General features: G+C 36.3%; 1 protein-coding gene across 40 annotated transcripts in view; it reads left to right on the forward strand.

The window, feature by feature from the left end:
- SMG7 (SMG7 nonsense mediated mRNA decay factor) overlaps positions 1-24,609 on the forward strand; it is an 87,034-nt gene that overhangs the window by 36,505 nt on the left and 25,920 nt on the right. For 29 of the 40 annotated variants that reach the window (XM_015446779.2, XM_065536350.1, XM_065536187.1 and 26 more), the window contains 9 exons: positions 2,428-2,459; positions 5,415-5,532; positions 7,231-7,363; positions 16,420-16,591; positions 17,792-17,863; positions 18,711-18,861; positions 19,220-19,355; positions 22,945-23,107; positions 23,449-23,605. In XM_015446779.2, the coding sequence (XP_015302265.2) occupies positions 2,428-2,459; positions 5,415-5,532; positions 7,231-7,363; positions 16,420-16,591; positions 17,792-17,863; positions 18,711-18,861; positions 19,220-19,355; positions 22,945-23,107; positions 23,449-23,605 (1,134 nt within the window). The remainder of the gene's footprint in view (positions 1-2,427; positions 2,460-5,414; positions 5,533-7,230; positions 7,364-16,419; positions 16,592-17,791; positions 17,864-18,710; positions 18,862-19,219; positions 19,356-22,944; positions 23,108-23,448; positions 23,606-24,609) is intronic. The other 11 variants (XM_074030701.1, XM_074030703.1, XM_015446807.4 and 8 more) reach the window with 2 other exon arrangements.

The raw sequence follows: 24,609 nt of genomic DNA on the forward strand, positions 1-24,609 counted from the left end.
TCTCACTAAAAGGTTTATAAATTAGTACTCTCCAATAGGATTTTTCAGGGGAGGAGCAACAGTTGCGACATTGGTAGGATGGGGTACGTGGTATGCTTTATTAAATTGTATAATCTTAGGTTTTAAAGGCATAAGCCAACAGTTTTGCAAATGTGTATTTTTTTTAATGGCAAAAGTTAACACCTGAAGTGAAGAGTGAAGTCAGGCTATATGGATAATGGAATTTGATGCGATGTTAACATTTTACAACTAAGTGTGGCTATTTGTTTAGTATTCTTCATTTATGTTGCTAGTTCTCATAGGGCTTATGGTTACCTCCTTAGCACTACGTTGTGATTCTGTTGTTTGAAAGCTTAAATTTTGAAAAGATGTAAATATCTTTTAAAGACTAAGAGAATGAAAGGATTTGCTTTACATTTTAATGAAACTTAAATTTATTAGGTTATTAGGTTGGTGCGTCTTTTAACATGGCAAAAACCACGATTACTTTTTCATCAACCTAATACAATTGACATTAAATACTTAATAAATTATGTAAAACAATATTTAAACAGTAAAAATTTTAAAACCTTAATGTTCTCTAGCTCTCATGCTAAAAGTTCATTATTAAAAATGGAAATCTCAGCCTGGCAGGGTGGCATGCACCTGTAATCCCAGCTACTTTGGAGGCTGAGGCAGGAGGCTCTCTTGAGTTCAGGAGTTGAAGACCATCCTGGGCAACATAGCAAGGCCCAATCTCTCTCAAAAAAAAATCTCTCAAGTTTATATACCTACTTTCTTAAATAGAGTATATGAGTCTGATTTATACTTTTCCTCTCATTAAAAATATTGAGTGTCTGTTGTGTGCAAGGTGCTATGCTAGTAGACAAGGAGTTGTGATAAGCATTCTTAAAATCTGTAATATGTAATATGAAGAAAAACTAGAAGTGCTGTGAGAGCGTAAAATAGGAATATCCTTAATCTAGATGGAGTTCAGGTAGGGCTTTCTGAAGCAGTAATGTGCTGACTGAGGTAGAAGATGAGTGGTAATTAAGCAGACGAAGGGGGAAGAGGTGTTGCTAGCAGAGTTTTTTATAAAGACCTCTAGTGTGAAAGAAGCAGGGTATACTGGAGAAACTAGAAGTCCAGTCCAGAAGTCCAGAAATGAGCCCGGAGATCAAGGAGTGAAGAGTAGTGAAAATAGAGTTCAGAGACTGTCGAATGTTGTAGGACAGTTTAGGTTTTGTTCTTAACCTCAGAGTAGTGGGAAGTCATTAAAGTGTTTTAAAGGGACAACTGGTAGATCAGATTTGCATTTTTAAAAGATCCCTCTGACAGCTGTTGGGAGAACAGAATGAAATAGGGCAAGAGTGAAGTGGAGGAAACAAAGTCAAGGGATGGTTCTTGAATGAGAGTGGCTGAAGAAGAAATGAAGGGAAATCAACAGATTCAAGATATAGTTAGTAGATAACATCTTTTGGAGTTGATAGATGTTAGAGGTTTGAGAGAAAGTTGTCATGGAGGACTTCCAGGTTTCTTCCTTCCACAATTGGAAAGCTATGATGCATTTGCTAAGATGAAAAAACATTAGAAAGAGAACTAGAGGTAGGGGATGGGAATGGGTCTTGAGTTCAGTTTTGGACCTCTTGAACACAGGTAATTCTTGAAGAATTTGAGAGGGAAAAAAAAGACAGCAGCTAGAGGGGAACATGGGGCAGAAGGTTTTTAAAATGTGTGAGATACTTGGACATGTTAAAATGCTGAAGAGAAGGAAAGATCCAAATGAAGTGAGGGAAGTCTCAAAATTGGTGCAAGGGAAGGGGTAAATCAAAGGAACAGTCCTTAAGAAGGGTTAGCAAGAACATACCTAAGTGGAATTATTGTTCTTAAATATTAAGAGGTGCACTACCTCTAGTGTTTTAACAAGAGAAAGTAAGAAGCAGGCTGTATCAATGTAGTACATATTTAGTAAGTGGGAATTGTTTTCCCTGAGGTATGGAAATGTCACTTGGAGGTGAGGAAGGGGTATAGGAATCAGTAGCTTGAGAAGAGGGGAAATTTGAAATAGTTGTGGTGAGGAGTGAATTGAGAAATGTAGTAGGATTTTTTGGCAGCATGGAGAGAATTTTTAAAAATTTAATGAATGTCATTGAATATTATCTTAAGTAAATCACATTTGGAGGAAAACAGCAAGAAGGTGGACTCTACTTAGCAGAAAAGGTCCCTAAGGGTCCTTAAACTTTTTAAATGTTGGCATTAATTTGCCAAGACCTTATGCTACCCTGATGTTAAAGTAGGGATGCTATTTGCAGTGCCAAAATTATAGCTGCTGTATATCCTTATTGTAGTATATTATTTCACCTAACTTAGTGTTATTTATATGTTAGTTAGGCCTCGTTTGTTTCTAACTGGTACTCTTTTTCTTTTTTTTTTTTTTTTTCTATCTAGGCAGGCAGAAGTCCTGAAGGCTGACATGACAGGTATTGGCTGGCTTATTTCTTTTTTACCACATATTTTATACATTAAATTAATGGAAGGATATCCTCTTTCTTATATTACGCACAGCACTAAATCCCATCTTAGTTGCCAAAAGGGATGATCATTTACTATCTGCTTTAAATATTTATTGTTTATATAGTTTGAATTCTTGCTTAAGTAATTATTGGAAATGGCATATAATATTAATATATGGTATACAGAATTGAATGTTACCTAATTTAATTTATATAATCACTTAATTTTATGAAACTTTTTATTAACGATTTAAGACATACAGAAAAAATAACATACCCTATATAAACCAAAATATCTTACAGTGTTAGGCTCATATCTTTCTGGGAAAATATTTTTTTTTCCTCTTGATAATTAACCAAACTTTAGTAGGTAAATCTTCAGAAAAAATATTTATAGAAAAATTCTTCTGAAAGTCCTTGAAATTGAGTGAGCTACCTTGCTGCCTTTCTTTTCTCCCATATCTTTGTTACTTTTTTTTTTGTGAGATAGAGTCTCGCTCTGTCACCCAGGCTGGAATGCAGTGGCGCAATCTCAGCTCACTGTAACCTCCGCCTCCCTGGTTCAAGCGATTCTCCTGCCTCAGCCTCCTGAGTAGCTGGGATTACAGGTGCATGCCACTACATCTGGCTAATTTTTGTTTTTTTGGTAGAGACGAGGTTTCACCATGTTGGTCAGGCTGATCTCGAACTCCTGACTTCATGATCCTCCTGCCTCAGCCTCCCATAGTGCTGGGATTACAGGTGTGAGCCACTGCCCCTGGCCATCTTTGTTGTTTTAAATAATGACTGAGGTCTTTTGGAAGAATAACTGCCAGACTTAGCCATTGAAAAGAGTAGATGAGGCATGGTGTGGTGGCTCACGCCTGTAATCCCAGCACTTTTGGAAGCCCAGGTGAGTGGATCACCTGAGGCCAAGAGTTCGAGACCAGTCTGGCCAACATAGTGAAACCCCATCTCTATCAAAAATACAAAAATTAGCTGGGCGTGGTGGCATGCACCTGCAATCCCAGCTACTCTGGAGACTGAGGCAGGAGAATCACTTGAACCGGGGAGGTGGAGGTTGCAGTGAGCAGAGATCACACCCCCGCACTCCAGCCTGGGTGACAGAAAGACTCTGTCTCAAAAAAAAAAAAAGTAAATTATTCAAATACAAAATTAGGAAATACGTTGTAATCACCATATACTTATCAGTATGCCCTTCATAACAGCATATGCCATCCTAAAATGTAATAAGAGGAATATGTACTAGTGTAGTGAATCTTACTCTAATTTTTGAGTAATTTAGTTCTGCAATGAAATTCACAAAAAAAGAATTAAACAGCATACCTGCCAAGATTTACAAAGAGGAAAAGGACTATTGAAATATCTTTTTGTCAACTCTAGAGTCATTTAGGCTAATGTCCTAAGAGTTCATGGATAATCTCATGTCATCTTGTTCAAGGATAAGTGTGTTGGGGGGTAGATGGCTTATATATTTACTCAGTAATAGCTACTACTCAGTTCTTTCCATTATTAACAGATTTATCATCATCTGTATTGTGTATATCAGTGTTTGTTCTGAGTTACTGTATTATGCTCTTGAATTGGCATTGAAAACATAATCTGTTGTGTGATGAAAACAGAACATGGAGCAGTATCAAGCTATCTGTACCATTTACCTTTTCTTAGATATTGAACAACCTTAGTAAATAGTCTTAGGGTTTGACCTTTGTAGGGGACCTTTGGCTGCCCAGAAACTTTAAGATAACAAGTCTACTCATTTGAATGACGGTCTTGATAGATGAGAATTAGTAATCTTTTACACTTCTTTTTCTTGCCATAAGTGAATTAAAGCAGGGTTGACTAAATCTATTATTTAGTGATTAACAGTTTAACTAGGGATGAGGAGCTGATACTAAACTCTATTCTTACTAGCCTGTAAACTCTTAGGAGCATTAACTCAAATCCAGGAGATTCTCTTTGCAAAATAGGATTGTGGTGGCTGTAGATACTAATAGCAAACCTAAAGAAGAGTGATGATTATGCCATTGTGTAGCAGCAAAACCAAATAGCCCAGCTAGTTATGGAAAATACATAATTTAAAAGTCCATTATTCAGTTCACCTACTGAGGGAGCTTACTGTCAGTTGTTGCAATCATAATCCCAGTGATCGCAAAGGTTAAGGTGCTTTGCATGACTCTGGCAGACAGCAGGGCCCCAATTTTGTATTATGTGTAGTCATAGACTGACTTTCTGATTACATTCTACACCCAGTCTCTCATCTGACCTCTTTAGCAGTTTAATCCCAGTCTTCTAAGTCTTCGTTTATGTTAAATGACTAATGTGGATTGCTCACAAAAGTATCTTGGAAAACAGTCTACCACTCATTAAAATAACACTGTCATGGCTTATGCGGTCAGTATATTGAGAGAGGAGTAACAGCAGAATACCAAAGCAACTGCTGATAGTCAGCTGATGTGAGAATTCTGTAATGAAATTTGTGGGCGGTTCTCAAAAAAAAAAAAAAGAAAGAAACAGTTGCGTTAGACAAAGAGATACAGTATGAGAGTAAACAGACCAACGTGGCAGTCCGTTACTTCAAATGAGGTGGCTTACTGTGAGGCATATAGTTTCTTGTTAGGTGAAAAGGCAGAAATACAAACCAAAAGCGAAGGGCAAACCTTTTTTTTTTTTTTTTAAAGCCCTTTTCATGATGTTATTTCAAAACTAAAAACAGAAGCATTGTAAACTAGACTTAGTCGTTAGTCAAAGGTGAAAGTCATTTGAAATATAATAGTATAAAACTTCTGCAGCGTTCTATGGAATATATTTAGAGCAGATTTTGCCTTGGGGATGGAGCAGGAAGGAGTCACTGGTGTGGTATAATGGTTTTATTGTTGGGGTTTATCTATCTACTCTTATGTTTTTGTTTTTGTTACTCAGATTCTAAGCTGGGTCCAGCTGAAGTCTGGACATCCAGGCAGGCTCTGCAGGACCTGTACCAGAAAATGCTAGTTACTGATTTGGAATACGCTTTAGACAAGAAAGTAGAACAGGATCTGTAAGTATTACCTATCATTTGGGAAGTCCCTGTAAGATCAAGAATTTCACCAAGACTTTAAAACAGTTTGGTTGGTTGTTTTTCAACCTGTTGCAGAATAAGCTTTTTCAATGGAAAGAAATTCTGATATTTTTGATATTTGGCCATTGATATTATTTCAAATACAGTCTTTGGAGGTAAGAAGAGAAATGTTTAGAGTTGAATCCTATTAAGGTCATTAGGGCAACTCTTTTAGGGCCTGTCCAAAAAAGCAAATATATCTATTTCAAATACTGAGAGTGTTTGGATTGTCTGTGGTCAGTCTTACAATTAAGCCCTGATTTAAACAAAAAATTCAAGAGTAGGCTTTAGAAAAATCTTTCTTTGGTAAACATGATTCTGTAATTTCTCTGTCAGGAAAATGTATTTGCATTGTAAGAAAAAGTTCCTCCTTTTAATTAAGTAAGTTAGTAGTATTTCCCACCCCCCGCCACCCCCAGTAAAATGAAAGATTTTGTGTGTTTAGACTTTTCCACTTTTTCTTTCTATGAGGGGCAAAATGGCAGATAACCAGATTCCCAAGTGAGTAGTTGTCTTTTGTGGAAGGCTTTGCCTTGTAAGTTGGAACAGGGACATTAGCCTGATAGAAATTTAAAAATCAGTTAAGAGTACTTTGTCTACTAAAATGTTGGTGAAGATTAATTTTTTCTATCATTTACATCTGTCTTAGATACTTTATATTTTTAGGAAGTCTAGTAATACAGCTAAATCATGACCATCAAAATCCTTATCCTGTGATGTTAGAGTCAAGGATAAGATGTCATCAGAAATGCTGAGGGAAGTGATTGTCCTCCCAAATCATTAAAAAACCTAGTGTTCTAGAACCTCAGAAGCTGATGTTGATAGAGAATTAGGTACTTTCCAGATAGGTTGTAAACCTCCTATCTGTGTTTGTTTCCTTTAATCAGGCCAGTAATGTCTTCCCTTTGTTTTAGTTTTTTATTCCCCACTATGATTTCCAGGTTAGAGAGTGACTGTATTCATCATAACTGGACTTAAACTGATGCCATATATAACTAGATTAATGAAAAGCATTTTATAACAGGATTTTGGTATGCCATATTTCAGCATTATATTGTTTCTTATTTTAAATAACAAAATTTGAAATGTGGCTTGTATTTCAACCTCTTAATGTTAATCACAAGAGAAATAAACAAAACTGTTAAATAGCAGTGAAACTGAACGCTCTGGGAAATAACTTTTGGGGAAGTAAGAGATATGGCTTACTATTTACAGACCCCCACCCCCCACCCCGCCCCCATATACATGTCACTTGTTAGGGTATAGTCCATCACATTTGGCACTATATGTAGAAATTTGTTAATACCTTATTTGTACTTTGATCTTGCCACCATTGTTCTGATTTTCTACTGGGATTCCTAAATAAACTCTAGTAGTTCTAAAAGATTAATAGCTGAAGCCACAATCTGATTATTCGAACATTTGGTAAGTGTTTACTAAGGTCAGTTGGATTCTACTGCATGTCTAGTCCTGTTCAAAGGGAAGCATAAAGTTATTTAAATAAATGAATAACTTTAATGCAGGTTTACTGTCTAGTGTGGTATAATTATAACAGACAGTTCTTTCTTGTTCTCAGGGGGACCAGTGTCTGCCCAGTGAGTCACTGCTATACCAAATAGAATTACATTTTGTTTTCAGCTGGAATCACGCCTTTAAGAATCAGATCACAACACTACAAGGCCAGGCAAAGAATCGAGCAAATCCGAATCGAAGTGAAGTTCAGGCAAACCTTTCTCTGTTCCTAGAGGCAGCTAGTGGCTTCTATACCCAGGTGAGTTCTGCATGGTATACCAGTTTTCTTACTATTAGTGGCAAATATTGTGTTCTTTGTACACGTCTTAATGCATGTAAACAATTCTTGTAACCACTATGCGGGCCATCCAGGGATTGATCCACCTATAAGCTTTTCTTTTTTGGAGACAGAATCTCACTTTGTCACCCCAGGCTGGAGTGCAGTGGTGCCATTATGGCTTCCTGCAGCCTCAACCTCCCTGGCTCAAGTGATCCTCTCACCTCACCCTTCCCCAGTAGCTGGGATGAAGGTGCACGCCAACACACCTGACTAATTTTTGTATTTTTTGTAGTGATGGAGTCTCAGTATGTTGCCCGTGCTAGGCTTGAATTCCTGGGCTCAAGTAATCTGCCTACCAAAGTGCTGGGATTACATACCTGAGTCACTTGCCCAGCCTATAATCTTAATGCAAATGTCCATAAGACCTTTTAAAAAAAAAAACGCTATGCTTTTAAAAAGGTTGATGTTTAGCTTAAAGGTTGGAAGTTTAACTGTATGAATAGAAAAGGGATATAATTGAGCACAAAGCCTTAGTGAAACAGTGGAAGTAGTCAGTTACAAGTGGTATTAGAGGAAATGTGAATTTGTGGATATAGCTATAGTCATTAAAATAATAGCTATGTCATGTCAGATAAGAAATAGTCAAAATTTGTAATATCAAGTGAGTTTTCATAGTATTATTTATACAATGGAATTTATCTGGATTTTGAGATGTTATTCAACTAAGAAGTAAACTAAGAAGTAGAGTAGCGTTTCCTCTGTTTGAATAATAAGCTATTATTCATTGTCCCCAGAGATTTTTTTTTTCCTTAGTCACGTCCTGATAGAACTTCTAAATCAGGCAAGGCAAAAGAATAAATCTTATTTTTGACCATGGAATTTTCTTTAAGCAGCATCTGTTAGAAAATTACCATTTCATCCATTTGTAATAGCATTTGTAATTAACAAAATTTTTGTATATAAATTAGTATCTTTATAACGAATGTTAAGACAGGGTTTCGAGAATCTTGCACTGAAAGAAATGTTTGGCCAGTTCTCACTATAGTACTGCTTGACCATTGCTGCCTACATTTTGGCTTCATTTTGATTTTATCATCTCTTTGAATGAAGAAAAAAGAATCTCTGCTGGGTGTAGTGGGTCAGGCCTGTAATCACAACACTTTGGGAAGCCGAAGTGGGAGGATCACTTGAGCCCAGGAGTTTAAGCAGGTTGTGGTGGTGCCTGCCTGTAATCCCAGCTACTCCAGAGGCTGAGGCAGGAGGATCACTTGAGCCCAGGAGTTTGAGGCTGCAGTGAACCGTGATTGTGCCACTGTACTCCAGCCAGAGCAACAGAGCAAGACCTATCTCAAAAAAAAAGAATCCCTGTGTTGGAACAATTCAAATAACTGTCACTTCTGAGATTATTTATGTTTTGCTTAGACTAAAACATCACAGTTCTCTTTTTTGAAAGAACTCAAGTATGGTTCTTAGTCTCAAAATTTATTTTTGAATTTATGCCAACTTTTAGCAGCAACCAAAAAGTTGATACTTTTGGAGAGATCGGGATACTTCTGGAGAGAGGGAGTGGTCCTTAAAGCAGATGTTAAAGATTAATTCATTTTACAAGTAGCTGTCAAAAGGCTACTCTTTGTAAGGCACAATACTGGATTCTGAGGATATGGGGGGAAATTAGAATCTTTACCTTCAAAGAAATATCTAGACTAAATGAAAAGATGGATACATTAATAGGTATGTTTGTTTTCTTTTATGATTGTAAAAATAATGCATACCAATTTCAAGAAATTTGTGAATTACACAAAGTCCCAAAAAGTTCATTAATCCTCCCATTCTGGATAAATTACCACTTTAATATATACTCTTCTTGTGTTTTTGTACTTTTTTACATACTTAAGACCACACTATATATCCATTTTTGTATCTGTTTTATAAACATAATGTAAGCTTTTCCTTGTTAACAGTTTGATGAGCATTTTTTTGAATAAAGCATTTTCTTTAATATTGTATTATTTCCTGAAGACCAGTTGTTCAAATTGAAATCATTAGAAAGTTTAAAGTGAAAATTTAAATACTGTTGACATCATTTTGTTGTTTTCCCAAAAGGTCATCATTTATAACATTTTTCACTGGTTCCTTTTGTTGTCCTTTCATTTTATTTAGAGTTGTTTCAAGTACAGAAGTTACCAGGATTGGTTTTTTTTTTTTTTTTTTGCAATACCTTTTTGTCCATAGATAGTGCATATTTAATAATGAGGGAAAAATCACACTTAAGGAAACAGATACTATAATTCAAATCTTAACATTTGGAAACAACACCAATGTTCTACAAGAGAATAATAGTTAAATTATGGCATAACTGTAGAATGGAAACATGAAACGATTATAGGTTGGTATTTATCAAGATTTTATAAGATGAAAAGGTTGTTTTGTTATTAAGTGAAAATCATATAAAATTATATATATATAATTTGATTCTGCATGTTAATTGAGTAGTCTCAGTTTAGTGGGATATTAACGAAAATGGTAACAATTTTTTCAGAGTCACTGCTTTGAACTCTGCTCTGTTGGATTCCCAGATTCCCATCATTTCTTGGACAGATTCTATAACATGCTGGTTGCTTTCCATTTTTGAAGGATAATTCAGTTTTAAAACCTTAGTTTTGTTTCTGATTCAAATCTCGTTTCCTTCCCCCCATGAATAGAAGCTAGAACTGGGAACATGACTAAAGTAGGGGGAGTAGGAAGGAGGTGGTGCAGCTGGCTCTGGTGGGGGGGAGGGGGAAGGCATCCACCTTCTGCAGTACATTTTTATAATAGCCATTGTACAGATTGGTTTGTCATCTTGAAAAATGATTCCTAATCTTTTTTCGTTACATGACATACATGTGATATATTCCCAAGGGTTTAACTAGACATTCATTGGTAAGTCAAAACAGATCTGTAAGGAAGTAAAGAAGGAATCATCATTTTTATTGAGGGAGTATGGTATTTGTAAAAACATTTTATAAGCAAGGGAGTAATAAAATCATTTAAATGTCTCAAAAATTGTTTTTTAAAGGTAAAATATGGATACTCTTTGAAATTAATTTTTTAAAATTTTTATAATAAGCATTGATTCTTCCTGACTCCATTCCACAGGCAGTGGGTTGAGCAATTATGATAATTGTAGAATAAGCATCAATGAACTTCTTTATTTTCACATTATGATATCAGTTAACAACATTAATAGGACTTTTCACTTGTTTTTTTTTTTTTTTTTTTTGAGGCAGAGTCTTGCTCTGTTGCCCAGGCTGGAGGCTGGAGTGCAGTGGCGTGGTCTCTGCCACTGGAGTGCAGTGGCGTTCACTGCAACCTCCGCCTCCTGGTTTCAAGCAATTCTTCTGCCTCAGCCTCCTTGGTAGCTGGGATTACAGGTGTGCACCATCACATCCGGCTAATTTTTGTGTTTTTAGTAGAGAGGGGCTTTCGCCATGTTAGCCAGGCTGGTCTCAAACTTCTGACCTCAGGTGATCCACCCACCTTTGCCTTCCTAAGTGTTGAGATTACAGGTGTGAGCCACTGCATCTGGCCTCACTTGCATTTTTATATTGTCTTTAATCAATAATTGAAACAGATAATGGTGTTACTAACAGTAATATTCCACTAATGTTTCTTGATTACATGCAGTGCGTATTTAGCACCAAATTGAGAAAGTAGACAAATTCCAGATTGTTGTATGGCCTTATAAGCTAAGATGAGTTTTGAGTTTTAATTTTAAGTATAGTTGTAGACTGGACATGGTGGCTCATTCCTGTAATCCTGACACTTTGGAAAGCTGAGGTGGGAGGATCACTTGAGACCAGCCTGGGTAACATGGTGAGACCCCATTCTACAAAGAATCTAAAAATCAACCAGGCACAGTGGCGCACACCTGTAGTACCAGCCACTCTAGGAAGCTGAGGCAGGAGGATCACTTGAGCCCGGGAGGCTGAGGTTGCAGTGAGCCGTGTTTGTGCCACTTCACTCCAGCCTGGGCAACAGAGTGAGACCCTGTCTTTAAAAAAAAAAAAAAAAAAAAAGGAGTTGCAAGTCATTGGAGAGTAAGCAAAGGAAGAACATCATCAGATTTGCGATTTTAAATGATAACCCTGGATAACGGGGTCAGATATGGAAGCTAGCTGTGGAAGTTAACTCTATTAACTCCTATTGGCCATGCTTGGATTAGATGGACTGGATTGAATTTCTGGAATCAGAGTAAAGGAGGAGTCAAAGCAGATAGAGTTATCAGTGTGAGCAGCTAGTTGAATGGTTGTACCATTTACTGAGATGGGAAACACTAGGGGGAAAGTAGCTTTTTCCCTGTTAATGTAGATGCCTGTTTGACATCTAAGTAGAGATGCGAAATAAGCAATTGAATAAACAAGGTTGGAGCCCAGTGGAAACATCATAAAATCATAAAAATTTTTTGATTGTAGTAAAGAACGCTGACTTAGTCAGATGGTAACAGATTTAGCACAGGAGGAGCCACCATTGCAATCGAGAAAATGAGAGAGAGAAGGTGCATTGGAAGCCAAGAGAAAAACATCTGAATAAGGAAGGGAGTCATCAGCCCTGTAGAGTGCTGCTGAGAATTAAAGATTTAAAGTGACCAATTAGATTTGACAACATGGAAGTCATTGGTGAACTTAATGAATACCGTATTTCTTCATTTCTAAAACATTTTTTTCATATTTTAACCTATATGAAATAGAGATAACTTTATAACAGATGACAAGTGACCATATAGCTTGTGGTTTTTTTCTCAATATTATATAAGATAATGGTTCATCTTACAATTTATGGTGTCTTTGTATTGATGAAATGTAACTTCAGCAAAGTGTTGGGGATAGAAATCTGATTGGAGTGGATTGAGAAGAGACTAGTACTTGGTTACACACAGTAACATTTTCTGTGAAGATAGGTTTTAGGGGTTTTTTTTTGTTTTTTTGTTTTTTAAGAGACATGCTCACTCTACTGTTTTGGCTGAGTGCAGTGCTTGATCATAGCTCACAGAAGCCTCAGACTTCTTGGCTCAAGTGATCCTCTCCCGCCTCAGGCTCCCAAATACTAGGACGGCAGGCGCATACCAGCTACTTGTTTATTTTTGTAGAATGGAGTCTCACTATGTTACCCAGGCTGGTTTAGTTTTAACTTCTTAGCTATCATTTTGTTAACCAGTTTAAAGCATGGGGCTTAAAGCAGAACAAAATTCCTGGTCAAAGTAAAGACATACCATTCTGCTGTAGGTTGTTTTTAAACATCAAAGAACAGAACGATAGCCTTTATTCTAAGAAAATAGAAACCAAAAAGAAAGTATAATCACTGAGTTTCCGTATTAGTTTAAAAGGTAATATTCTATACCTTCATAAGAAATCTTTCATTCTTGGCATGGAATAAAGAGCTGAGGAGACACGGAATAGTGTAAAACTTTCTTGATAAATAGGAACCCAGAAGCTGTTCTAGTACTGCTCTAGGGCTAATTGTGACTATTTGGACAAGTCACTACCTCTGGTGCTTAGCTTCCTGATTGTAAAAAAGAGAGTTGACAAATGCTTGTAAGTTCATTTTCCAGTTTTGTTTTTTTGTTTTTTTTTTTTTGAGACGGAGTCTCGCTCTGTCACCCAGGCTGGAGCGCAGTGGCCGGATCTCAGCTCACTGCAAGCTCTGCCTGCCGGGTTTACGCCATTCTCCTGCCTCAGCCTCTCAAGTAGCTGGGACTACAGGCGCCCGCTACCTCGCCCAGCTAGTTTTTTGTATTTTTTAGTAGAGACGGGTTTTCACCGTGTTAGCCAGGATGGTCTCGATCTCCTGACCTCGTGATCCGCCCGTCTCGGCCTCCCAAAGTGCCACTGCGCCCGGCCCATTTTCCAGTTTTATAGGTCCATGATTATGATTTGGGAAGAACTAGAGGCATTAATTCTTCAGCTACAGCCTTAGGAATATCTCCCAGTCAATACTTCTGTACAATGAAGTAACTAAGTTGTTATCAGACTGCGGAAACTACTACAAAGTAATGTACATCAGGATCAACCTATATGAAGGTAGGACATTGTTTTGTTCAACTTATGAAACATCTTTTTCTCTTCTTTAGTTCCATCGTGTTGCTGCCTCTAAACCAACTAGAGCTCTCTTTCCCAGAATCTTTGAGCCAGTAGGAGCTTTTCTGTCTTATATCACCACTTAAACTCTTGGACTCAGGCAGAAATTTTATTGCAAGACATTCTACATGATGTTCCAACTATAATTTTATTTATTTTTTGTGATCTTTCTTTTTTGTTTTTGCTAGATGTGCAGCCTTGCCTAGTTTTCCAGTCTGTTTTCTGATTATCTGTTGAAGTCAGTTCTTTAACCCTCTCATGTTTCTTAGTTATCCACTTTTGTTTTTTTGTTTTTTTCACAATATATATGTGTGTGTGTATGTGTATATATATATAGATATATATATATATATAGTTCCTACCCTGTACCTTGTGCTTTTTCTATTTCTTAACCCATCCCATTCAGGACATTAACTTATTTACCCTATTTTTTTATTTTTTCATTTTATTTTATGTATTTTTTAAGACGGGGTCTCTCTCTGTCACCCAGGCTGGAGTGTGGTGTATATCGTAGCTCACTGCGGTCTGGAACTTCTGGGTTTAAGTGATCCTCCCGCCTCAACCTTCCAAAGTACTGGGACTATAGCACTGCATGCCACCACACCTGGCTAATTTTTTATTTCACTTTATTTTCATTTTTATATTCATTCATTTATTTATTTTGTAGAGACAGAGTCTTGCTTTGCTGCCCAGGCTGGTCTTGAACTTCTGACCTCAAGTGATCCTTCTGCCTTGGCGTCCCAAAGTGCTCGGATTACAGGCATGAGCTACTATGCCTGGCCTTGTTTACCCAATTTTATGTTAGTGAATTTCTTGCCCATTACAAATGTGCAAGTATGGAGTAAATAATTTCCATGCCCAGTGAGAAAGGGTGCACAAAATTTATATTTAGTTATGGAGGTGATTTTTATCTTAGTAAAAAGGTGGCATGATTCAAATCATTCTGAGTTGAGCCCTTTAGGGTGTCTTATTTTGTATTTTGAATTCTGCACATGCTAGAAGGAGTGGTGATAGAATCAAAATGTTTCTAATTCTGTAACCTTTGTCCAGTCGCTTGATTATTTCTGCTTTCACATCCTCATCTGAAAAAAAATTGAGCTTTATACCTATGTGTACTGTGTTGCTACTAGTTTATCACAAGGATAAAGTGAGACAAATTTATCAGATAACCTAGGGAAATATGTTATAAATGTGGAATATTATGTTCGTTATGTTGTGTATCACGTTGTCTCTCCTTCTCTCCTTTCTCCTTTCCCTCGCTCCCCTCTTCTCTTTTTGTACCTGACTTGCCAATTTAGCTACAAGCTCTTTAAGGAAACATGTTTTCTTATTTATCTTTGTATCTTTCTTGTTTACTGGTGGGGGGGGTCTGATACACTAGCACATACTTGGATGAATATAATGATATTTGAATGACTATATTTGTAAGTAAATATTTGAATTACTGTGAAGTAAATATTCTTCACAGTGTGAAGAACTGTGTGCAGGCCAAGAAATAAACCCTTGGCAAGCAAAGTGAGAGGAGAAAAGCCTTTCAATGAAGGAAACTGGAAAGGAGTGATTGGAAAGATACAGAGAGCTAGAACAGCTCAGTAATCCACCATAAGATCAGATGTTTTAAGTGCAGCAAAGAGGTCCGATAAGATGATGTCTGAAAAATATCCATTGTATTTGGCTATTAGGTAATCAATTGTCTGATAGTAGTTTCAGTAGAGTGGTAATGGATGGTTGGGTGAGAGGAGGGAGAGGGGTTGTGTGGAAGCCAGATCATAATGGATGAAAGAGTAAATAGAAATTGAGAAAGCGGACATGAAAAGTGTGGACTCCTTTAAAGGCATTTGGTTGAGAAGAGGAAGAGACATTAGAAGGTTGCTATAAAGTTAAGAGGAGAGTGTTTTAGCTCTGTTTTGGTTTTTGTTCTTGTTTTTTTCTGTGGCAGACATTTAGTGTGTGTAGGCCATAGGAAAGAAGCATGAGAAGTTGAAAGTAGATGAAAGAATGGAGAGATGGGAGACCGACAGGAGCTAGGAAAGAATGTAGTGATAGGCACACACAGGCAGAAGAATTAGCTCTGACTAGGAAGAAGAACCCCTCATACTTTAAGAACGAGAAGAGAGTAGGTAGGAATGGATAATACAGTAAAGATCTACACTACCGTGAGATTTGTTGTATATGCAAAGACGTGAATTGGCATATAGCTTAAGAAAATGAATTGCAAGAAATACCTAAAGTCTGACAAATACCTTGGCTTGCATTTAAGTCATATTTGTAACCCAATATTTAATAATTTTTGCGTTTCTGAGAATAGTAGTTTTCCTTGCTTGCTGAATGTGTCTGAAAATCCTATCCAGTTAAATAATCTTTTTTTAAGATGCTGCTCTATGCACATCCTAGATTGCTGTAATACTTGAGAATTCAAAAGGTATGATTTATAATGAATGATACTAGTTATCCTGTGAAAGATTACCATATAATTTTTTTTTTTTTTTTTAAGACAGAGTCTCCCTGTGTCGCCCAGGCTGGAGTGCAGTGGCATAATCTCGGCTCACTGCAACCTCTACCTCCTGGGTTCAAGCTATTCTTGTGCCTCAGCCTCCCCTTTAGCTGAGACTACAGGTGCTCACCACCACACTCAGCTGATTTTGTTTTGTATTTTTAGTACAGACGGGGTTTCACCATGTTGGCCAGGTTGGTCTCAAACTCCTGACCTCAAGTGATCCACCTGCCTTGACCTCCCAAAGTGCTGGGATTACAGGCGTGAGCCACCGTGCCGGGTCTGAATGATTACCGTATAATTTTCATGCAGTTTTTTTTCATATTTCAGCAGTATGTGGTACTAGGTACACATCTTACAGTTTATAAACTTTGCTTTTAGAGCACTTGTGACTTACTACTAAATTTTGTTTGTTTTTCTTTCAGTTATTACAAGAACTGTGTACAGTATTTAATGTAGATTTACCATGCCGTGTGAAGTCTTCCCAGTTGGGAATTATCAGCAATAAACAGACGCATACCAGCGCCATAGTGAAGCCACAGTCTAGCTCCTGTTCCTATATCTGCCAGCACTGCCTCGTCCACCTTGGAGACATTGGTGAGCCTTTGCTGTGAAGGAATTGATAATACATTCGTCCTTTTCTTTGGAATAGTCATAGAAAGAAACTCTTTTTCCTTTAAACTGAGCATACACACACAATTTAGATTGTCATAAGAAGAAACTATAAAATGTATTCTAAGGAACTTAAAATTTCTCAATGTTTTTGTGATTGGCAGAGCATCTTGAAGAAAGTAACTTTCATATTAAGATTTAAATTTTATTCCGACTTTGTGTAATTTATGTAGGCAAATAATAAACAGCAAAAATGTAATCAAAGCTTAATTTTTAGAAGTGGTCCCATAATACTTTCTAAATTAAATGTACTCTTTTGGAATAAATGAGTTTTATAAATTACTCCTTCTGAAGCGAAATTGCCTTCTTTCTTTCTTACCAGTGGACTAAAAGTTGATTTTTAATTTTGCTTCCTTTCTAAAGTTTAATTTGTGTTTCTATTATATGTATTTTATCTGAGAATATTATGTAACTTACTTACTCTTGTTCATTCCTTTAAGGTGATCTAGAAAGGTTGTAAAACAAATTAACTATAGGATTATGTTTTGCTTGTCCTCAAATAACAAAGAATGGAGAACATTACGGCTTTTAAGTTTGAAATTTTAGATTTCTTAATATTATAAATCAGTGGTTCCATGAGGAGGTCACATCAGAGTAAGCAAAGAATTTGGCAGGGAGATTCATTGATACTGTGTTTAGGTTGTTTCGCTTTAAATATATTCTTTGCACACACATACTTAATATTGCGATAGGAATGAGGCATTTTTCAAAATCACTTTATATAATACTGAAAAATACATAATTTTCCGATCATATTGTATAGTGTATTTTGTTTTGTTTTGTTTTTAAGTGCCATATAACTCACCCCTTCTTGTGGGCCGGCTCCAGGTCACCAGCATAGTCCATAGTGGGAGCTGGTGATGCATGACACTGGAGGACCTGAAAATGGGGTCTAGGTAAGCTTTAAAATTGGTTACATGCTGAATGTCCCAAATAAGGAAGGCTGATGGACACTTCACACATAATCCTATAGTTAATTTGTTTTAAAGTGTTTTCTGTCTTTAATTTTAAATTAACTGTAATGTCTTTATTATCTTTGGAACTTACAACTATGGCTGTTTTGGAAATACTACCCTACTATTTGTTTTTTGGGTTTTTTAAAATGAATTTTCTTCTTCTTCTTAGCTCGATACAGAAACCAGACCAGCCAGGCAGAGTCCTACTATAGGCATGCAGCTCAGCTTGTCCCCTCCAATGGTGAGTGGGCCTGTCAACCTGAGATTAACCGTGACACTTGGTTCTGTATAACAATGTGGCAGATAACTCGGGGCTCACCTTTGAAGTTTTATGAAAGCAATAAATGTTGAGTTTTGTTATTGTCATGTTTTCCATTTAACTGTGCATTCCATGTAAACTAAAATGAATTTTTTTTTTACAAGTAAGATGACTTTTATTGTCAGTAAAGCAATATAGATAGAATCTCTTAATGTGATCTGATATTGTTTCTACAACTCTGGCTTCCTTAATTGCTTATAGAACAATTATTTCTTTAGATACCACCATTTCCCCCCACAGAAAAACAATCTATTACAATACTAAAAGGTAATCTTTTAATGGCCCCAAACTAGACATTAGCAGTAGTTCTTGAGTTAAATAAATTGCAGCAGATATTTAATGATTTAAATCATTCTTACTAAGACATTGAAATTCCTTTAGATTCTAGAAAGAGTCTAAAGCAGGGATGGCGGTCTGACCACACTACTTGTTTCATATTTGTCTATGGCTGCTTTCACACTACAGTGGCAGAGTTAAGTGGTTGTGATAGAGACCCTTTGGCCTACAAAGCTGAAATTATTTACAATCTAGCCCTTTCTGAAGCCGCTCTCTACCCTAATAGTGACTGTTTAACCTGTATATGATAGTGTGTACCATTGCTGAAGTGTGCTGTTATACCTTATGCTGGTTTGCAATGAGGCAGTCATATTTACCTTATAAAAATACTCCCCATTGTTTATTTGAGTATTTAAACACTGATCATTTGTATTCTTACAGCAAGACTTTGTCACCCTTGGGGTTACTCCAGAATCTTAACTTTCTCCTGTAGGTCAGCCTTATAATCAGTTGGCTATCTTAGCTTCTTCCAAAGGAGACCATCTGACCACAATTTTCTACTACTGCAGAAGCATTGCTGTGAAGTTCCCTTTCCCAGCTGCCTCCACTAATCTGCAAAAAGCACTTTCTAAAGCACTGGAAAGGTAGGGTTGATTTTTTTTTTTTCCAAGAGGACTTTGTAACCTGGAGCCTTAATTCTTCATAATTTGGTTTACAGAAAATAACGGCCTATTCTTCTCTTATTTCTAAACATAGATTTGTCATAATTTGTGTATAGTTACTGAATTTCATCCAATCAATATCTGATTCAGTCCCAGTAAAAGAGTACACAGGCTGTTAATACTGACTCATCTTGAGTGTGTTGCAGTTGAAAAATCAGTCAAATACAGAATTCTCTTTTGTGTGTCAAGTAATAACTTGTTTTAGCAAGCCAGTGCCTCCTTAAGGAGTTGTAGCCATTTTGCTGCTTAAGATTCATGGAATTTTTTTCTTTCATTTCAGCCGAGATGAGGTGAAAACCAAGTGGGGTGTTTCTGACTTCATCAAGGCCTTTATTAAATTCCACGGTCATGTGTACCTGAGTAAGAGCTTGGAAAAGTTGAGCCCTCTTCGAGAAAAATTGGAAGAACAGTTTAAGGTTAGGTTTCAGAAATAGAGAATTTTTGTCTTGTCTAAATCAGGAAGCATAAGATTTGGAGGAAACTGACTCCCACTTTTTGTAGTTACTTAACTGTGTGAACTCTTGGTAAAAATTATATTTGAAGTATGTGAAATCTTTGCATTTATCATCCCTTCAATTTAAACTGAGGTACAGTCTGTATAAACAAATATAACATAGCAGTGTTTTCACTTGAGTAGCTGCCGTTTGACAAAAATTATCAAAGTGGAAAAAAGTAAATAACTCCTCAGTTTTGAAACTACTCCTACTTTTGATGGTTTGTGTATTCTTACATATGATTATGTTACCTACTTTATAGATATTGGCCTTCTCCAAACCAAGTTCATTATTTTTACTGTGCTTGCCTTCATCAGGATTGTGGTAGTTTGAATGAAAGGAATGAGAGTTTCATTTAACAGAGATATAGTTTACTAATTTGAAGAGAGAATGTTAACTTTCATTCTATTTATGTATGTATAAATGATCTTTTATTAGTATGTTAAGATATTAGCAGTTTAAATGTAGTATAATGCATAAAATAAGGAGAAAGTTGAAAGTATTAACTTTTTTTTCAGTTCATTCAATAAATATTTGACTATTCATCAGTCACTGTTTTAGGCACTGGATTAAACAGTAAATGACAATTTCAAACAACATTTTATATTTCTTGGTTATTTCTAGGTATCTATATACTTGGGTAATTGTGTGTAACTGCTTCATAGTATTTCTGTAAGTTCTCTAAAAGTCAGACATTTTAAGAGATTGTAGAACTTGGACAGTTAAGGTGTAACTTAGCCAAAAAGAGTCAATACAAAGTAGTTTTTACAGGTAGTCATTTTTTGGTTGACTATGTGCAAGATATTATAATAGATAATTATGAATAGCAATAGTTTGTTTTGTTTTAAAATATACTTAGCCTGTGACATACGATTTATAGGATTGGGTGTGTGAAAAGAACAGCTAACTTTGTCATGTCCTAGGCTGTTCAACCTGGAAAAGAACAAACAAGTCTAAATAGTTTTCATAGTAAGAATTCAGACATGTGAAGGATTATTTGAAAAGAACATATCTGTATCTTTCCTGAGGTCAAAACTAAAATCTTAAATTTTAAGTTGAAATGTATCGGGGGCTGACCGTGGGATGTTGTGGATTTCCCATTTTGGAGAGCTTAAGAGTCAGATTGACAGCCATCTTTCTTGGATTATTTAAGTGCAGCCCTACTAAATAGGGGATTGGACTAGAAAACTTCTTGAGATTGCTTTCAGCTCTGGTTTTGTGAAATACTCTCTAAATTGGTGGTGGTGGGTGGTCCCTACCTTAATGAGATCTTCACTAAGTAAGTTATTCTAGTCTAGAAACCTAGTAAGTTTTGCATTTGGTTCAGCCTCAAACACTAACACTCTCTTTGCATATATTTTTCTGTATGTGAAGTTCTGGTGAGTGTGGGTGGGCAGTTGCTAAAATATACTTTGAAGTATCATTCCAGCACTCTAAAGTTAAACATAGTATGAGGCAGATCTATTTGAAAGCTTACCCAGTGTTGAACTAGAACATTGCTGGAGTGAAATTTTAACATAGTGGAGTAAAATTTCCGAAGTATTTCTGAAGCATATGTAGATAATTAGTGTCATCAACATGTATGCTTCAGTGTTTCTAACAACCTTTAGCTACTAAGCAGAAATGTTTACCAAGTTGAGGTCCACTAAGGGATTTAAGGCCTGGGATCTAGGAATTGAGATGTAATACATTTTCTGTAAGTTAAATGTAGGCTGTTTGTTAATGGTATTTAGTTCAGTATATTTCTCAACTGTAGTTGAAAGTTTGAGTAGCAAAAATCCTCCTTGAAAGACTCTACAATACAATCTAAATTTTAGGAAATTACAACTGAATAACTTCAACCTTATTTCTGAATGGATAGGTTGTTCATTCACTAAGTGTTTATTGAGTACCTGCTATGTACCATGCACTTTTCTAGGCTTTTAGAGATATGGGGGAAAACATGACAAAGTCTGGACCTTCATGAACTTACATTATCATTTGTTAGTACTAGGGTGTATTCATATTCATTAATACTTCTGCGCATATACTAGAAAATTCTTTAATGGGCTGTGACCCTCTTCAGTAGGATATTGCCTTCTAAAATTAATGCCAGTGGATTTATAGATACAGGAAATACATTACCATATTAGGCGTATAAGAAACTGCTTTTTGAGAAATACAACTACATATTCTCATTCTATGCCGGTATTATTTGAATAAACGCCAGCTTATTTAGAAGGCTAGTTGTAGAAATTGAAGGAGAAAGTTTGTGGGAAAATTCTAGAGAAGAGACAAGATTTCAGGAAATTTTGAGGAGAGATTAATGCTTGATGTCTTTGGAAAAGGGCTAACCATTCTAGACATATACAATGAAATGGCAGATTGCAAGAAGACTGACAGTTGTGATAGAAAGAGTTCACATAGAAGGGAATTGTATTCTCTAATGGTAATGTAAAAGACTTCCCTCTTAGAATCATAGAGCTTACTATGGCGACTTCAGGTTCTTTAACTATGTAAATAAAAACAAAAATCTCAGAGTAGTCTGGGCAGAGACAGCTGTAAGTTTCTGACATGGTAGGATCTCCTGTCATTGCTGGTAGAACTATAAGTAAAGATTATCTGTTTTCCACCATAATGCTAGTGATGATGGATCCCTGCTTTCTGCAAAAATTTCCCCTGGGGATAGAGGAAGACTGGCTATGGCTAAAGTATAGGATGAAACTAGGAACTTCTGTTAGAAAAGTATTTTTACCTGCAGGTAAAACAATTGCAGATATTAAAGTGGAAGGGTAATTCCATTGAGACACCAACTGAGAGCATCTGGGTGATTGTTTATAATGCTGGCTAACAGATCACTGTGAACAGAGTTATTAGAGGGTAAATGAAATTTGATGATCACGCATATACTTCTCTAAGAGGGGAAAATACCAGTTGATAATTTGTAGAAGTACCTATAATACATCCGAATGTTGTTTTAGTATGTCATTTACCCTGTGTTCCAGAATATGTACTTGCTATGCCTTGTTTATAAAATAAGTTTTAATGTATCAAGCCTTTGAAAGAGTAAATTTTATGACAAATCTAGGAAGTCATGCTTTATGTACTAGGAATTCAAAAAATTATTTTTTGAGTCTGTTGCTTTCTAGTCATTGGTCCCAGTTTAATATTTTAATATGAGTACATCTTGTATAAAACAATTTCTAAAGGATTAAGATGTATAAATTTATGGACGAACACTCAAGACTTTTCTCAGGTCATATTTAAAAATACATAGTTTCCTAGGGGAAAAAAGTTTGACAAACAACTCAAACAACTCTGTGGTGTCTAGATTAATTCATTTCAAGACAAAAAGTCAGTTTGGGAAATAATTAGACCCAATCAAAATACTGGGATTGAGGGCAGAACCATTTACTCATCTGTAATTGTATTACACATGGTGGTTCTAAATGCAGACTACCAGTTTAATTCTTGTGTCAAAGATGGTTCCTGTTCTTGATAATATATGCAGTATGTCTGTCTTCTTTTACAGAGGCTGCTATTCCAAAAAGCTTTCAACTCTCAGCAGTTAGTTCATGTCACTGTCATTAACCTGTTTCAACTTCATCACCTTCGTGACTTTAGCAATGAAACTGAGCAGCACAGTTATAGCCAAGATGAGCAGCTATGTTGGACACAGTTGCTGGCCCTCTTTAGTGAGTATTGAATTACTTAACATGTGCCATCTTTTTTGAAAAACATCATCTTAGGCATTTCATCAATGTAGCAAAGCACAGTGACATAAAAAAGCATAGTGTATTTCTTACACTGAATCAGGGGTTCATAATAACTTTCAACCCCAAGTTCTATCCTTTTATCTGCTGATACCCCCTCATCAAGTTGTATGTATAACATTTGTAATATGGGAAAGAAAGTGTGTTTTTAGATAGAAGCTGTAAGTGTTAAACAGAATATAGTAGAAGGCACATAATATTTTAATTTGAACTGGCACAGTTTCATATTTCTTATATTTTTTGAATACATTTTTTTCTTCAAGTGTCTTTTCTTGGCATCCTGTGCAAGTGTCCTCTACAGAATGAGTCTCAGGAGGAGTCCTACAATGCCTATCCTCTTCCAGCAGTCAAGGTCTCCATGGACTGGCTAAGACTCAGACCCAGGGTCTTTCAGGAGGCAGTGGTGGATGAAAGACAGTAGTAAGTATTTTTAGAATTTCATGTTAACTTGTGTGCTTTGTTTGTTTGATATCCATAAATATGTAAAAACTGCCTTCTAAAATACAACATTTGAACAATGGAAGACTGTATTTTCTGCTGACTCTCGGGAAATTGAACTGAAGGCCTCTTTGTATGCTTTTCATTTGTTTATTTGAATTCTTCGTTTGAGGCTTAGTCTTAAGGATTTGTGACTCCCTGTGCACTCCCTTGTTCTCAGTTGCTGTCCTGGGGAAAAGTCGTTTTTCACATTTTAAAGTGAACTTGAAGTAAAACCAGTTTGTTTCTTACCTATTACAGTATTCCCTAATTTTTTTGTTTGAGTTGAAGGGAAGAGATTTTTATTTCTTCCATTTTTTTCTATACATGAACTGTTTGATGTTGCCTTACAGTAACACTCAAGTTGAATAATGTTTATTTGAAGCATAAAGATTGAAAGTTATTTTGATTCTCACTATTTTCTCTGTCATCTCTACTCACAGAAATTCTGACAGCTCTTAGGAACCTTTGATTTTACAATGACAAATGAAAACTTTCAGTGTACCTTTGATTATAGAAATAAATACTTCCAAGGTCGCTTGGCACCAAATAGGTAGTTTCTCCCTTACGTATTTTGATGGTATATTTAAGGAGAATCTCTTTGAAAGTTTTGCTTTGTGGCCCAGCATGTATATTGACTAAGGTCACAACTTAGAAAATGCCTTTTTTAAGCCACATTTAAGACGCTGTGGTCCGGGCACTGTGGCTCATGCCTGTAATCCCAGCACTTGGGGAGGCTGAGGCAGGCGGATCACTTGAGGTCAGGAGTTTGAGACCAGCCTGGCCAACATGGTGAAACCCCATCTCTTTTACTTTTTACTAAAAGAGTATTTTTATACAAAAGATTTTTTTTGTATTTTTATACACAAGGTATAAGCCGGGCATTGTGGCATATGCCTGTAATCCCACCACTTCGGAAGGCTGAGACAGGAAAATTGCTTGAACCC

Source organism: Macaca fascicularis, chromosome 1 (genome assembly GCF_037993035.2).
Source record: "Macaca fascicularis isolate 582-1 chromosome 1, T2T-MFA8v1.1".
Classification (NCBI taxonomy): domain Eukaryota; kingdom Metazoa; phylum Chordata; class Mammalia; order Primates; family Cercopithecidae; genus Macaca; species Macaca fascicularis.